General features: G+C 31.2%; 1 protein-coding gene across 1 annotated transcript in view; it reads right to left on the reverse strand.

Annotated features, from left to right (window-relative positions):
• LOC143388774 (A-kinase anchor protein 9-like) overlaps nt 1–15632 on the reverse strand; it is a 95249-nt gene that overhangs the window by 75777 nt on the left and 3840 nt on the right. Inside the window, 4 exon segments of the mRNA XM_077108298.1 lie at nt 526–699; nt 1065–1118; nt 4602–4646; nt 5171–5416. Of these exon segments, the coding sequence (XP_076964413.1) occupies nt 526–699; nt 1065–1118; nt 4602–4646; nt 5171–5416 (519 nt within the window).

Genomic DNA, 15632 nt, shown 5'->3' on the forward strand with positions numbered 1-15632 from the left:
ACAAGAGATGTGACTCTAACTGCAGATAATATTTACAGGGACATGCTGACATTCTTAATGGGTTTAAGTCATCATTTTTAAAAAAATATGATTTATACCACAATTTTCTTTCAGGCTCATTAGAAAAACATCTGTCCTGAAATCACCAAAGTTATTTTACTCTATCTTATTAAGTTAAATAAACAAAGTAACATACATGTTACCCCAATTAGTTGAATTCTAGGTGTAAAATGGGATTCTTAATACTATGTGCAAGAACCCCATTTTTCTCGTGAATGAGATAATCTTAAGTTAACACCTGTAATTCTCATTAAATAAACTATCATTAAAATTTCCTGGAGGTCTGGGCATGTGCCTCAAGTGGTAGTGCACTCACCTAGCATGCGTGAGGCACTGGGTTCGATTCTCAGCATCACATAAATGTAAAATAAAGATATTGTGTCCACCTAAAAAAAATATTTTTAAAAAAATTTCCTGTTTTTGTTTTTGTGAGTAGCAAACAAAGGCCACAGAAGGTAAATGTACCTGATGCAATCCTTCAGTCCCATAGGTGGTCCTCATTTCTTCCAGTTCTCTGTTCAGTTCTTATGGCTCATGTTCAGGTTTCCCAACTAATTCATTTTCTATCAACTCTAGGCGAGTCTCACTATAGTGTGCGCCTTGTTCAGAATAAGAATCAACGACACCAAATTCTTTTTCCTAAATCAATCCAATATTTTTAATAATTCAGTACTAGCAACATTCCTGAGAGAGGAATTCAAATATTGAATTCCATAGCAAAATCCACTTTAAAACATCACTCTTCACTTTGAAGTTCACTTCTATGGGAATCTGGTTTGCTATTAATGTGATATTACCCCTAAACAGCATATCTGCAAATTTTGTTCCAATTCCATGTTAAAATGAAATGAGGTAACTTTGTTTTGTTAAGCAGTAAAGAAGATCTAGTAACTTTTAGAAATCACATACAGAAAGAATGACATATAGGAGAAAGCTTGGTTAGTAAGTCAAATGATTTTAAATAATAAAAATATTAGTATCATGAGTAGTTTTATATACTGTACCATTAATAAATTGGTAGGCTTTCCTGTTTTCACCACATTACAGCAATCATTTACCTGTATAAAAACAATTTCTTGATATATTATGATAGACCATATTTTATTTACCTAACAATATTTCTACTAACTGTGTATCTTTTACATCTAGGGAAAATGCCTTAATAGAAAAACAAATATGGTAATTATATTTAACTGAAGTATCTAAGAGGCATATCAAATGTCAATCATTCCTCAAACATCTAAGTTCTTACAATGCAAAAGACACTTTCATTTAAGTTAACTGAAGTTCTAAGTGCAGTTCCTGTTTAGTCTTCAGAAAGATAACTAAAAGCTTCAAGTTACTAGATCTTCTTTTACAAAATGCTTCCTTAAAATTAGCTAAAAATATTTTTAAAATTAAGCCTTATTTATTTTCAAATAAAACCATTTACTGGTATAAATTTAATTAAAGGCTAGTAAGCAAGCAAAGGGAAATAAAGAGGTAAAGAACACTCCTCTAAGAACTTTCCTCTGGGGATAGTACTACTGCTAGTCATGCCAATCCAGACAGATGTGGGGGCTTTCTTTAATATATCACCACTTGTCTGTAGAACAGATATTTTGCAGTAAGAGAAAGGAGGATGATAGAATATGTATATAGGGTTTAAGGAGTGGGAAATGAATTTCTTATCAATTAATCATTTAATTGCCTTTTTACCACTAAGAGTACAAAAACCAACTTCATTCCTGCCCACATTCCTGCCCATATCTTAAGCCTTCACAATTCTATGTTTATAGAACCCAGGAGAATGAAATTGTTAACACTGAAATATGTAGGACAGACTAGTCAGAATGTCTAGTCAGAATGTTAGGATTAAGTCTGTATGAGCCATGACACATTAAAAAGTAAAAATCCTAGGACTGAAGATGTAGCCCAGTTGTAGAGCATCTGCCTAGCATGTGCAAGGCCCAATACCCACAACTGCCAAATAAAAAGAAGGGGGGGGAGGGTCCTAACTAAGAGACTTTTAAGAAATCAGTTTGATTGCTCTACTTTTATTCTAAGAATAATCTCTGAGAAATAAAGCTAAATGGAAGGCAAAAAAACAACTTTTGTTAACACATTATTGTAATTGGTGAAAAACCACAAGAATGTAGGAATACTAATTCTAGATATAAAGTCACTTGTGATAATTTTCAAATTATAATACTTCTAAATTTTAATTACTTTTTCATGACTCAGAAATGACACATTCTGATTGTAGTACACACTAAAATTTCTATTTTGAAGTAACAGTGTAATAAAATGAATATTTGTAAATATCATCAAAGATCATGTCAAATATCATGTTATCAGTATTACATAAATTATTTATCCAGTATAATAGTTATATCTAATACCTCTATAGCAAATATTCAGTTAGTTCTCCTCTAATTCAGTTTAAACATATTTATAATGCCCCACAATGAGTTGGTTAGGGTCTATCTCCAAGTACTTTCTGGACATCATGTTGCCGATTGTAGAGTTGTCTGGAAGTGCCTGGACTGTTATGATCTGCTCTGAGTTCGCTGTTCAGCCCTGAGTGCTAGTCACAATGCAGCAGGTTGAAGACAGCCTACTGGAGGATTGTCAAAACCTTCATAACTAAGATTCTCAACTTCTTCTCTAAGATTTTTTTCATAAGTTTGCAGAAGAGTTCTCAAAGTTCACCTCATTCTCCTCCATTTCATTCTTCTCATCCTCATCTTTAGTTAGTTGCAGGCCTTCCCACCAAATTCCCCAAGCTACAGCATACAATACTCATCAATATACAACCTGAAAGCCCTGTTTCTCCACTCCACAAAAGCAGAGTTGCTATCTGATCTTTGCTCTCATCAGTGATGAGACCTGAGTCTCCTTCAGGCAACAGACATTTTTGACAGAAAAGTGATCTCACCTCCAGACTGGGAGGTATGATAGTCAAGCAGCTCAGAAAGGCATCAGTAGTTATTGAGAGTCCTCAGAGCTTCCAGGTTTTAGAGAGTTTAAGTGAATGCCTCTGACTTTTTTTCCCTGTAGTTTTCTTTATTTTGTGCCAGCTCAGAAAAAAGCTCAAGGCAAATTTTAAAAATGTCTTTGTGAATGTCTTTCAAGATGTTGCTCTGCTGGAGCATTTTCTTGGCAGATGTTCAGAGGCAGGTCCTCAGAGAACCACACCATGGATAAAGTTGAGATAATTCTGGTTTGCAAGTACAAGGCTAGCCTGAGCAACTTAGCAAGTCAGTTTCAAATAAAAACAGCTGGGAATGTAGCTCAGTGGTAGAGCACCCCTGGGTTCAATCCCCAGTAACAAACACACACCCACACTCAAACAACAAAAATAAAAACTGTAATATGTTAATTTAAAAACATAGTTTTTCGAGCTGGGATTGTGGCTCAGCAGTAGAGTGCTTGCCTAGCATGGGTAGGACCTGGGTTTGATTCTCAGCACCACATTAAATAATAATAATAAAATAAAGGCATCGTGTTGTGTCCATCTACAAAAAAGATTCATATTCATTCTCTCTCTCTCTCTCTCTCTCTCTCTCTCTCTCTCTCTCTCTCTCTCTTTAAAAACAGGACATGGTTTTTCTATTAGAAGCCTACAATAAATTCAGACTTGTGAAATATACTAAGTTGCTTAAACATTCAGAGTAAAGAATAATTTTCCATGTACTCTAAATCTGGGAGCAAAGAAATGACAATCATATCTAAAAAGAATAATATAACAAAGTGATACTTATTGCAAACATATAAAGAAGGCAGGTATTTCTTAAGAGACCAATGCCTATTTTATAGTTTATCACCTAAAATAAAAATCATCATTGTCAGGCATGGTGATGCACACCGTTAATCCCATCTTCTCAGGAAGCTGAGACAGGAGGATCACAAGTTCAAAGACAGCCTGGGCAACTTAGTGAGAATCTATCTTAAAATAAAACTTAAAAATGGCTGGGAATGTAGCTTGGTGACAAAGTGCTTTCCTAGCATGTACAAGGCCCTGAGTTCAATGCCCAGTAACACACATGCACACACACACACGCACAACACTACAGCAACATTAATTCCAATAAACATTTATATATATATAAATGTATGTGTGTGTGTGTCTGTGTGTATATACACACAGACACACACACACACACACACACACACACTAGTATTCAAACATTTGTAAAAAGCATTACTATAAAAATCATACAAATTATAAAATTTTTACTGTGCTAAATGGCTATCTTAAAATGGTCATGGATCCTAGAATGCAGACTCACTTTCCTAAAAACCAAATTAGGGCTGCTATATAATTAAGGATTAAGCAATTCAAAAAGTTAAGACTTTAGCTAACCACTGGAAAAAGATACAGCAGTAAAATGTAATTTTCAGTTTTTCAATCCATTTATATTATATTATGTTACCTTAAATTATATTAAATATATACAGAAGCATATAAATTTATAAGAAATAAAGTACAAACAATCAATAATTTCAAAAAAATATCAATTTTATCTATGACATTTTTAATTGGGATATGTTAGTCTTACCTCCAAAGTGTAATCATCTGCTGTGGTTGAAATCTCACTTTCTGGCTACAACAAAAGTAAAACATGATTACAATTATGACATTTTTCCCCTGCTAAATATCATACTTTACCAAAAAAAAAAAAACTCTGCTTTACTAAGACATTGCTGTTAGTAACAAAGATAGAAAATTCACAAAAATACTATTAAAAAACTAGTAAAAATTATCCAAATCTTTAAAAATTTCATTTCATTATGAATTATAATGACTTATAATAATGCATATAAAATTTATCACAAGGCATTGTTATAAATACAAAAGAACCAAGAAATTTTACATATATAGTAGATGTCATCTGTAAGCCAAAAGCATCAAAGACACCATTCCTCTAATTCATGTAACTCTTTTAAATAAAAGTAAATCCTTAACATGCCATCAGAAAAGTTCAAGTTCTTTAAAAGAATCATCAGTTCTTGATGCTAAAAAGTCAATGACTTTGTCAAGCTTCCCTCAGGTGGATGTTAATGACTTTTCACTGCCACTACTTTCTAGTTAGAGGTAGAATGTTTTAACATCTGGATGAATACTTACATCAACACAAAAGACCTGCTCATGCTTAAGCATTTCTTCATTGTTTAAAGTTCTCATTATTGTGGAGTCAGGCATCACGGCTGATCCAACACCCTGAGAACTATTGATGAACATCTCCTCACTCTTTGATTGATCAATATTCAAGCCATGAACATCATTTTTACTGCTTGAGGTTTTCTCCTTTTTTGGCTTCTTATGAGGGTTTTGTCCATCCAATCGAGCTCTTCTTTGTCGAAACTGGGCAAGCTACAGGAAAAAAGTATCATTAACATCAATGATAATTTTTCTTTGGGATCACTTTCTTTAAAAGATCAAACTATCATGAAATTAAAACGATGATAATAATATAGATGACTTCACAGTTTCAGAATAACTATTGGATTGAATATTCGGGTTGTAAAGGTTGTAAAACTAGGTACTTGTGAATGAACTTATTAAATATTGAGGGGTAAGAAATGAACATGTCAAGTCTAAAGAAGAGGAAATTAGCTGAGTTAGGGGAATAACTATTCTATAACTAGAATAGGGGAATAGAGAAACTCTCATTCACAGTATAATCTCTAGATTTAAGATTATATGAAAATACACACAAAAACAAGGAGCTCCAAACACACTTGTTCTGTTCTACTACTTTATACAAAAGATATTGTCTATAATTATCTTTTATACAAAAAAGATAATTAGCCTATTAGCTATACAAATGCTCACTGCAACCATATTTATAGTGGGAAAAACTTAAACAGCAGTGTTTTCTACCCTTTATCATTTGTCTGTCATCATCAGAATTTGTACCAAACCCTAGTCAACGATACGTTATCATTTACTTAACATATTTTAAACAGTGTATTTTCTTTAAATTTATTTTAAGAGGAGATGTAATCTCTGGCATAAATTGAAAGTTAATATCACTTGTTATTTCTTTTAAGAGATAAGTTGAAAATAAAAGAAATGATAAATCTATTATTGAAATTTTAGTAAGAGGTTGCTGAAGGCTATGAAAAAAAATGGACAAAATAAAAGACTGTTAAAGAGAGACAAGCATCAAACAGATTTTCATTATCATAAGCAGAAAGAAAACTGAAAAAGGCAAAAACTTTCTTACTATACTATCCAAAGTTTTTTAAGACCTAAAATATTTTCTTACCACCTAAAATCAGAAGTACACTTTATATACCAGGTAACACTAGAACTAATTATGGTGAACTTATAGTAAAAATGCCAATGCAAGCAATTGCTATTAAAGACTTTGTGATATAATAGCAGGTATAAAGTAGTATTGTAGCATATCTATTTCTTTTCATGAAAGGAAAATTACACTTCATTTTTTAAAAGATAAGGCAAGTCTCAGGCTCATAGCTTTCAATGATTATATCCAGTATGAATTAAACATCATTATATTCATAGGCATAGGTAAATTCTGGAAAACTACAACCTTAACAACTTTAGTTTACATTTGGAGTTCAGATTACAGGTATTTTTCCTATTGCTCACTTACATTTTATTTATTTATTCTTAAGAATTTTTTTTTGATGGACACAATACCTTTATTTTATTTATTTTTATGTAGTACTGAGGATCAAACCCACAGCCTTTTATATGCTAGGCAAAAGACATATTGCTGAGCTATTACTGTATTTTTTTAAATACAGTAAGTTTTCTGATTTTTATATAAAGCAACTACTGACAAAGACTTAAAGTTAATTTGAGCTCCTGAATCACTCTTAAGAGGAGAAAAAAGAAGACCACATGTAAGTTTCTTTCTGCCTTAAAAAGAGGAAATATATGCCTAGAATTACCAAAACTATTAACCAGACCACTTACAAAGACAGCAAATAAATTTCTTATTATCTAAAGTACTAAAAGCAATCTTGCTAATGTTACTATCAAAATATGTGGCAAATACATTATTTATAAATAACATTTTATACTTAAATTATCTGCTGTAGATTAAGAAAAGCATATAAACAAGTTCTATTCCCTTAATAAAGATATTTAATTCATAAGTCAGAAATAGCTCATGATTATACTTACAGAGTATAAAAATATATCACATTTAACATTTTTTCCAGTAATTTAGTAACTACCCAGTGTGTTGAGGAACAGGTGCATGACCAGTTGCCTCTATTTTCACATTATTAAGCTGCTGGAATGTACTTGAACTACTTGGAGCATAGCAGATCATTCTTAAAAATAAACTAACTAGAATATTGGCAAATACTTTATCTATAAATAGAATCAGAAATCCAGGAGAATTATTTAAAAGCATCCCTTAGAGAGAATGCAATGCCAAAAAATAAATACTAATAACGACATTTATAATATTTATACTCAATTTCAGATACTTCTTGAAATATCACGTTTCTGCATCAGAATATATTTAGTCAGCAAAATTTATCAAGGCAAAGATGAAGATTTTGCTTAAAATTCCAAGTGTTAGATTATATCAATAATTTATATCTAATATTTATTCAAATGTCAAATATATAACAAAGGAAAAAATATTATCTTTGCATTATAGAAAGAATGACTTAGATCTGGGGATGTGGCTCAATGGTAGAGTGCTTGCCTAGCAAGCACACAGGGCCCAGGTTCAACCATCAGCACAACATGAAAGATAGATAAATAAAGAATGGAAAGTTTGATTTAAACAACAACAACAACAACAAAATAACAACAACAACAAAAAAAAACCTCCAAAATACGAATATCTGTTACTAAATGCAAAAAGAAGCACAGATATGGAATAAAAAGTAGAAATAGTTCCACTATAGTATTTAGAATGAATCACTTCTACAAACATAATTAAAGATACTGTTCTAGGCCTATACTACTCATTATAGAGTCATATTATTTTTTCAGAAAAATTAACCAGAAGGTAAACCCCATGAGGGCAAGGACTTTTTTCCTCCCTACTTCTATATACTAAAAGCCTAGAGCAATATTAAATAAATATATGTTGAATTTTTTATCTATTTTTTAAAAAAATGTTAGAGTCTGTAAACAAGTCTGGATGGGCGCCTGGCATTTTGCCAGAGTGAGTGGTTTGTGAAATAACGCCAGTGAGCCATTAAGTGTGGAGATTCCTGATTGGTTGACTTCTGTATCTAGTTTATGTTAATTAGATAAGCTGTGTGGAATGTATAAATACCGCTCCTGTCCTACAATAAACGGCTCCCATTCCTGCTGTATCAACGTATACAAGTTGTTCGTCATCCCCTGGCTAGTTTGCTGTAGCCGGACTGCGGCAAAAAGAAAGAGAGAGAGAGAGAAAGAGAGAGAGAGAGAGAGAATTTTAATATTTATTTTTTAGTTATCAGCAGACACAACATCTTTGTTTGTATGTGGTGTTGAGGTTTGAACCCGGGCCGCGTGCATGCCAGGCGAGTGCGCTACCACTTGAGCCACATCCCCAGCCCCTATGTTGAATTTTTTAAAAGGATAATTTATCTTTTATTGAAAAGTCACCACACTAAGCAAGATCATATAAAAGGCATACCTAATTCTACTTTATTAAAATGTTCCATGGTTTCAAAATTAAAATGAACAATTTTCAAATTACTTGAATCACTCTTAAGAAGTGAAAGATAAAAGAATGAGACTAAGTGAATTTCTTTGTTCCTTAAAAAGAGGAAATATATGATTGGAATTACTGTAACTATTAAATAGACCAACTACAAAAATGGCTAATAAATGAATAAGAACATAAAAATAATCCTCTCACTATAACCTCCCTCCTCCATCAAGAAAACCAAAACAGAACAAAAAGTTTCTCATAAAAAATAATATCCATAATAGCTTTCTGGTAAGACTACTGTTTTATAAAAATGTGAAAGGGATAAGATCGTATCATGTATTCAATTATTTATAGCTATTTAGTTTTATTTTAAATTTGAAAAATGGCAAGCTAGCAGATAAGCAAAAAAATCTGAATCAATTAGATAACAATCTGATACTGAAATGATGCACTTTAAATTACTGAGAAAACATTTATTCTAAAACATGCTGAAAATTCAGACTACAGCCATCTGTGTTTGTCATTTGGAAGCCAATTATAAAAGTGTTAATATATGTAGTCACAGAAATAGTTGCAAGATGTACTGAAAAGATATTATGTTCACATATTTATCTTTCAAAAGTAGACCAGATCACAAGTAAATGTCTTATCTTGACTAGAACATGAATAAACAACTGAATATAAATATATTGAGTTCCTTAAATTCAATATTTATACTTTTATAAATGATCATTCTAAATAAAACAATACATTTTCAAAATGTTATATATAAAAACATGCCAAGTTTTTATAATGTTCCTTCAAAAATAAATGACTAATTGAAGTCTGATTAGGTTTTTGTGTGTACATTGACTATTTACTACATGCCAGGCACTGTGCTAGACATCAGTGAAACACATGGCCCCAAAAGTAGAACTTCACAGTATAATGCCAAACTCTATTATTAAATGGAGTGAGAAATAAGGGTTACAGCAATTTCTTAAGCCTGGCAATCGTTCATACATACATATATGGACAGCGAGAAGAGAGAGAAGAGGTGTATTGTGTTATAGGAAACTGTATTGTCCTGATTTTCTTTAAAAAGGACTTCTGAAAGAGATGTGTTGTAGTTTTATGCCTGGAAAGCATAAAAATTGGATTTATATCCGGTTGTAAGTATATAGTTCAGTTATTTAACAAATGCTTATTGACTGCCTATCATGAGCTATGACAGGGCATGTAGTGATAAATAACACATATGAACTCTCATGAATTGCAATCCAGTCAGAAAGATAATATTAAACAAAAAAGAAATATGTACATTCAAGTTATAAAAAGTGCTTTGAAGAGAAAGTATATGCATTAAAGACAGCATACAATGGAAATTCAATTTGTGGGACTGTGGGGAGAGGTCAGAAAATATCTTACTGAGACAAAAATGTAGAAGCTGATATATAAAAATCAATTTGTTAGGGGCTGGGGTTGTGGTTCAGTGGTAGAGCACTCGCCTAGCACATGCAAGGCCCTCAGCACCCATAAAAGTAAATAAACAAAATAAATGTCTTGTGTAGAAATAAAAAAATATTTTAAAAAAATCAATGTTACCTGATCAATATTATAATCAGTGGCAAAACAAAACAGAACTAGAGTATCTGACTCCAAATTCAACCTTTCATTCTACTAATTTGCTTTCTATGTATTTTTAGGTCCTTTTTCATTGTATTTCACAATCCTAGAACATTAATTTTAAAGCATGAACAAATGAAATTGCCAAACTGACAAGTGTTTTTTGATGAGAGGAAAAACAAACGTGAAAATGCACATACCTCAAAGAGAATGTTACAAAAATATGTAATCTGGTAATCTCTATAGTATTTAAAAATAAATATAAAAAGTGATTTTTATGTTTTTTCTGTAGAAAATGGAAGAAATCCCAAATAATTCTAATTATGGTGACTATTTGTTCTTTGCAGGGCTGTCATTAAGCCTTTTTAATATTTCTTTATGGATGATAAACAAGAAGCTATATAAACTATCACAGAAAAACTTTGGTGGCCTAACCATGGAAACAAAAAGATTATAACGACTAACCTAAAAACCAGCTGAAGAAGGGCAAATGAGAGCAAAGATAAAAGCAGCATTTTAGGATGCTCTGAATCATATTTTCCAAAATAACAAAAAAAGTACAAACCAGGCCTAGTAGAATGCCTGTAGTCCCAGCTATTTGAGAGGATGAGGCAGAAGGACCTCTTGAATGTAAGAGTTTGTGGTCAGCCTCAGAATTAGCAAGACACACCCCCCGTTCAAAAAAACAAAACAAAACAAAAAAACCTATAAGAAAAAAATAGTGCTAAATAAAACTAAGGAAATCAAGAATGGAAAAGACCATAAGACTTTAAATCATTGAGCAACCAAAACTATTTATAGCCTATAATCTCATTCAATTCGATCACCTTCATGTTTAAAAAGAAAACAGATTCTTTAGCTTAAGGAATCATCTTAATTTTGTGTACTTCATGGCCTGGGTATACAGACAACCCAAATATTTCTTGAATTTCAAAACAATATGGACTACATATAATATAGTGCTGAGCTGTCATATAGTACAAGCTATGTGACAGTGGACAAGCCACTTTACATCAGGAGAATTCAGTTTCATCAACTGTATAATGAAGAGATGCATTAGAAGGATCATTTAAAATTTCCTCCAGGTCTTGAGGTTTTTTGAGAAAATTTTTCAATTATTCCCTTTCCTTTCTCCTTTCTTTACCTGCAATTCTAAGGAAACCAGCATTTTACTTATGAAAATTTGTAAACTGTTGCTTGAAAATACAAGTCAACAAAAAGTATATAGCTATTACTAAATAATTTCAACTGAAAATGGTATAGGATACAGAGAAAGTGGAATGATTCAGTGTTCAGAACGAATCACATCTAAGTACATAAAATTACCAAAACATTATTTTATTCTCATGTTATTAACTATCATTCAGAACAAATTACTAGAAAGTTCCATAAAGGAGGGGATTTTTAATAAAAATCAATCATTATACACTCCAGGTCTAGAACAGTGACTGCATATAAGCTCTGAAAAATTGCTAAATTTTTAAAAACTGATTTTTTGTGAAAGAGGCACATCTAGGCATTAATTATAGGCATTATTTCTCAGAACTTCAGAACTCCTACATAGTTTCTTTAACCAAAAACAAACAAACAAACAAAAAAACCCCTAAGATGATATATTCAGGTCCATGGCTGCACATGGCTATAATTACTTAATGCAATGTTATGTTATGCAGCTGTCAAAAAATATTTTCAAAAAATTCTAATGTGGGAAAATGTTCTCAGTATAAAGCTGGGTAAAATAAGAGCACAAAACTGCATAAAATGAATCAAGTGGAGTTTTTAAATATATTTGTGCATATAAACAAACTATTAAAAATTAAAACAAATTATTAAAAATAATTACTTGTAGATAATGAGACTACAGGTAATTTTTATGCTTCTATATTTCAGCTCTTTTGACAGAAAAATTCAAAGTGGAATAATGCATAAATATCATATAAAATTATATAAAGCTATGTTTATGCAAGAACAAATGTAACAAATTATTATCACTTCTTTCAGAAAAAAAAATGAAACAAGTCTATTTAATGATTTTAAGTGTCTAGAAAATGTGTGCAAAGTTTATATTTTCCCCATATTTCAATCAATATCTCAAAAGCATTCAGGGATATTTTTTTCTCAGTAAAGAAATGGTGAAATATTATTTGAGAACTTGGTCCATTAACTTTAATTCATCTCCTAATAATTATTCTATGTATGAAACACAGAGGCACTTACCTGGAGAAGTTTTGCTATTAAGAGATTAGCAATAAAAATAATTTAAGTGACTATCACTTGAAGTAATATCTTAATTTCTAGACTAAGAAATAAAACATTAAAGTATTAGGAAAAATAGGTGAAATTACCATATAAAGTTTCCAAAAATATAACACTTGCTTATTCTGTGCTTTTAAGGGTGAATTTTACTAGCATAATCACTTATTTTGCTGCTTTAACATTTCTGATGTTTCTTCTCAACTCCACTTTAAAATGTTCTTAATAAAGATGGATATTGATTTCAGAAATGGTTAAAGCATTTTATTCAGTTTTTGTTGACAGCAATTTCTAAATTGCCACTAATGTTCAACATAACTCTTAGGCGTTAACTTATTTAATCTTTATTGGATTCTAGGGCTACAATGATACTAATTTTTTACTGTCTACTTAGCTTAAGCCCACCCAAACGGTTACATATGTCTTTTTTTAGAGAGAGAGAGAGAGAGAACATTTTTAATATTTATTTTTTAGTATTTGGCGGACACAACATCTTTGTTTGTATGTGGTGCTGAGGATCGAACCCGGGCTGCACGCATGCCAAGTGAGCACGCTACTGCTTGAGCCACATCTCCAGCCCCAACATATGTCTTTTTAATAGAGTTGTGTAATAATTAAAGGTTGTCAAGCAGGAAAAAAATTCAGATATTTAGAATTTGAGATTTTCTATATTTATTGGTATATAAATCATGATTCTGGCATAAACTTCATCCCATAATTTGCAAAATATGTCTTAAATTTTCAGCTTAAGAATATCTAAGCTAGTTTCTGTACAGACATTTGAAAGCCTATATTCTAAATTTTCCACACTGACATGCAAATTATCATACTGAACTACTTACAAATTAATCATACTCTTTCATGGGCTCCAGATCATTTCTACATGTTGGCTTTGCTAAATACCCAATGAACTTAGCCTGTAGGATATTAAAATGGCTCTTAATAAACTTGTCTTCCAAGTAAGCCTTTTCTCTCTTTATTTTTTTCTTTTGAAGCGACAGCACATTCACAGAAAAGTTGCATAAATAACACATAAACTCCTATATATTTTGGTCAGTAATTTGTTTTAACATTTTGCCACAAGCTTCATCATTCTGTGTGCACCATTTTACTCCTTTTTAAGAGTAGTTTTTGATACTTTCCAGTTCCTTGGAGAAGAACAGGAAATATTTATGAATGCTTTTGAGATCATTTTTGGAATATATGAAAAAATCAAATGAATCACAAATTATCAAATATTATTCTTCCCATTGACGCCTTTAATATTTCAGTGGTACATTTTAGAATAAGTATTTTCTTTCTTTCTTTCTTCCTTTCTTCCTTCCTTTCTTTTTTCTTTCTTTCATTTTTTTTTTTTTTTTTTTTTTTTTACAGAAGCTCGCTACAGTGATACATTTCAGGAAATTAGATGTTAATAAAGATCTATTACCTACTCTACATTTCATATTCCAGTTCTGTCAGTATTCCCAGTAACATTTTTAGGATATTTTTCCTCAGTATAAGATCAAGTCAGAATTTTACTACATTCTCCCATTTCTATTTACAATATAAATAGTTCTTCAGTATTTATCTTTCATGACTTATTCAAATAACTAAGGTCAAACACACTTACTAGGTAAATCATTATTCACCCAACAAATTCACATGAATTTTTAATCTGATTGCTCTATGCAGATTTAGTGAGTTCTACCATGGTGGTCTCATAATATTACTTGTATTAACCACTTATATTATAATTCAGTGTTTTTCTTCATTAAAATGTAAACACCTTAAAATATAGTTTTTCTATTCATTTTTACTAGAGTTCCTACACATGGTAAGTACCCCCCCCAAAACTGGCAGAATTTACTAAAATAAATGACTTATTCTATAAACACTTAAAAATTAGATATTAAACCAAAGAAAGATGACTATTTTTGTATTTCTCTGTCCATGTTCTCTTATGCATTAGCTTATTAATCTTTATTACATCCCTGTAAGATAAGCCTTTTTATCATAAACATGGCACAAATAAAGGAAGTGAAGCACAGAGAAGTGAAGTCATGTGCCTAAAAGGTTTAGGAGGTGTAACAATACACCTTCCCCTGAAGCTTTAAACTAGAGACCTCCTAAAAAAGGAAACAATACTTACTCTAAATTTGCTGAAGTCAGAGAGTACATATGTCTTTAGCAATGAAGGACAGACTTGATATTTTCATGTGAATATAAAATTATAAAGAATTTGTAAATTGGGAAATGAGATTATTTTTTCTTCCTATTAAATAATGATTGAAGAATGTTTTAAAAACTAAAATTCATCTTTATAAAGAGGAGTTCATATGAATTAATATGAGGAAAAAAATGAAAAACAAGATTTATTATCAACAATGGGAGGGGACCAATTTGTAAAGAACAAAAAAGAAAAGTGTTTTCTACAAAAGAACTTTAAAGTATTGCTATCAGTAACAGCAATTCAGCAATGTATTTGAAAATAAATTTTAGGCAACTGTGTATGTATGATATCTACAATTTCGCATTATATAAATGTTTTCCCATCTGACCATATAATGTATCTTCTTTGGGGAAATAAAATTCAAAAACTATTTAAATATTAAGTTCACAAATAGATTTTTCTTGTCACTGAAGTAGATAGCCACTTTAAATTAAAACAGTGGCTTAAATCTGGTCTGATATTGTGTTTTATATTCCTAAAGAAAGTGATAACCTTAAGCCAAACTAGTCCAGCCATATTTCTTATGATTCTCATTCCAAAGTAACAGGAAATTGAGCTTATTTTGAATGAGTACTAATTAGTACTAAAATACTAAATAGTATCATGAAAATCATGTCTCCAATACATGTCCTGAATGTATAAAGAATTTCTATTTATAAATTATTTTAAAATTCTGGTTAGAGAATGGGCAAAGGACTTACATAGATATTTTTCAACAAAAAGGGCCAAAAAGGTACTCAACACCACTAATCCTTACGAAATGAGATGTGCATGGTAGCCAAAAGGTAGAAGGAATCCCAAGAATTCGTCAATAGATGAGCAGATAAACAAAATGTGGTACATATATACAAAAGAATATTGTCATCTCTCATATGTAA

The sequence above is a fragment of the Callospermophilus lateralis genome, unplaced genomic scaffold (genome assembly GCF_048772815.1).
Source record: "Callospermophilus lateralis isolate mCalLat2 unplaced genomic scaffold, mCalLat2.hap1 Scaffold_43, whole genome shotgun sequence".
Taxonomy (NCBI): domain Eukaryota; kingdom Metazoa; phylum Chordata; class Mammalia; order Rodentia; family Sciuridae; genus Callospermophilus; species Callospermophilus lateralis.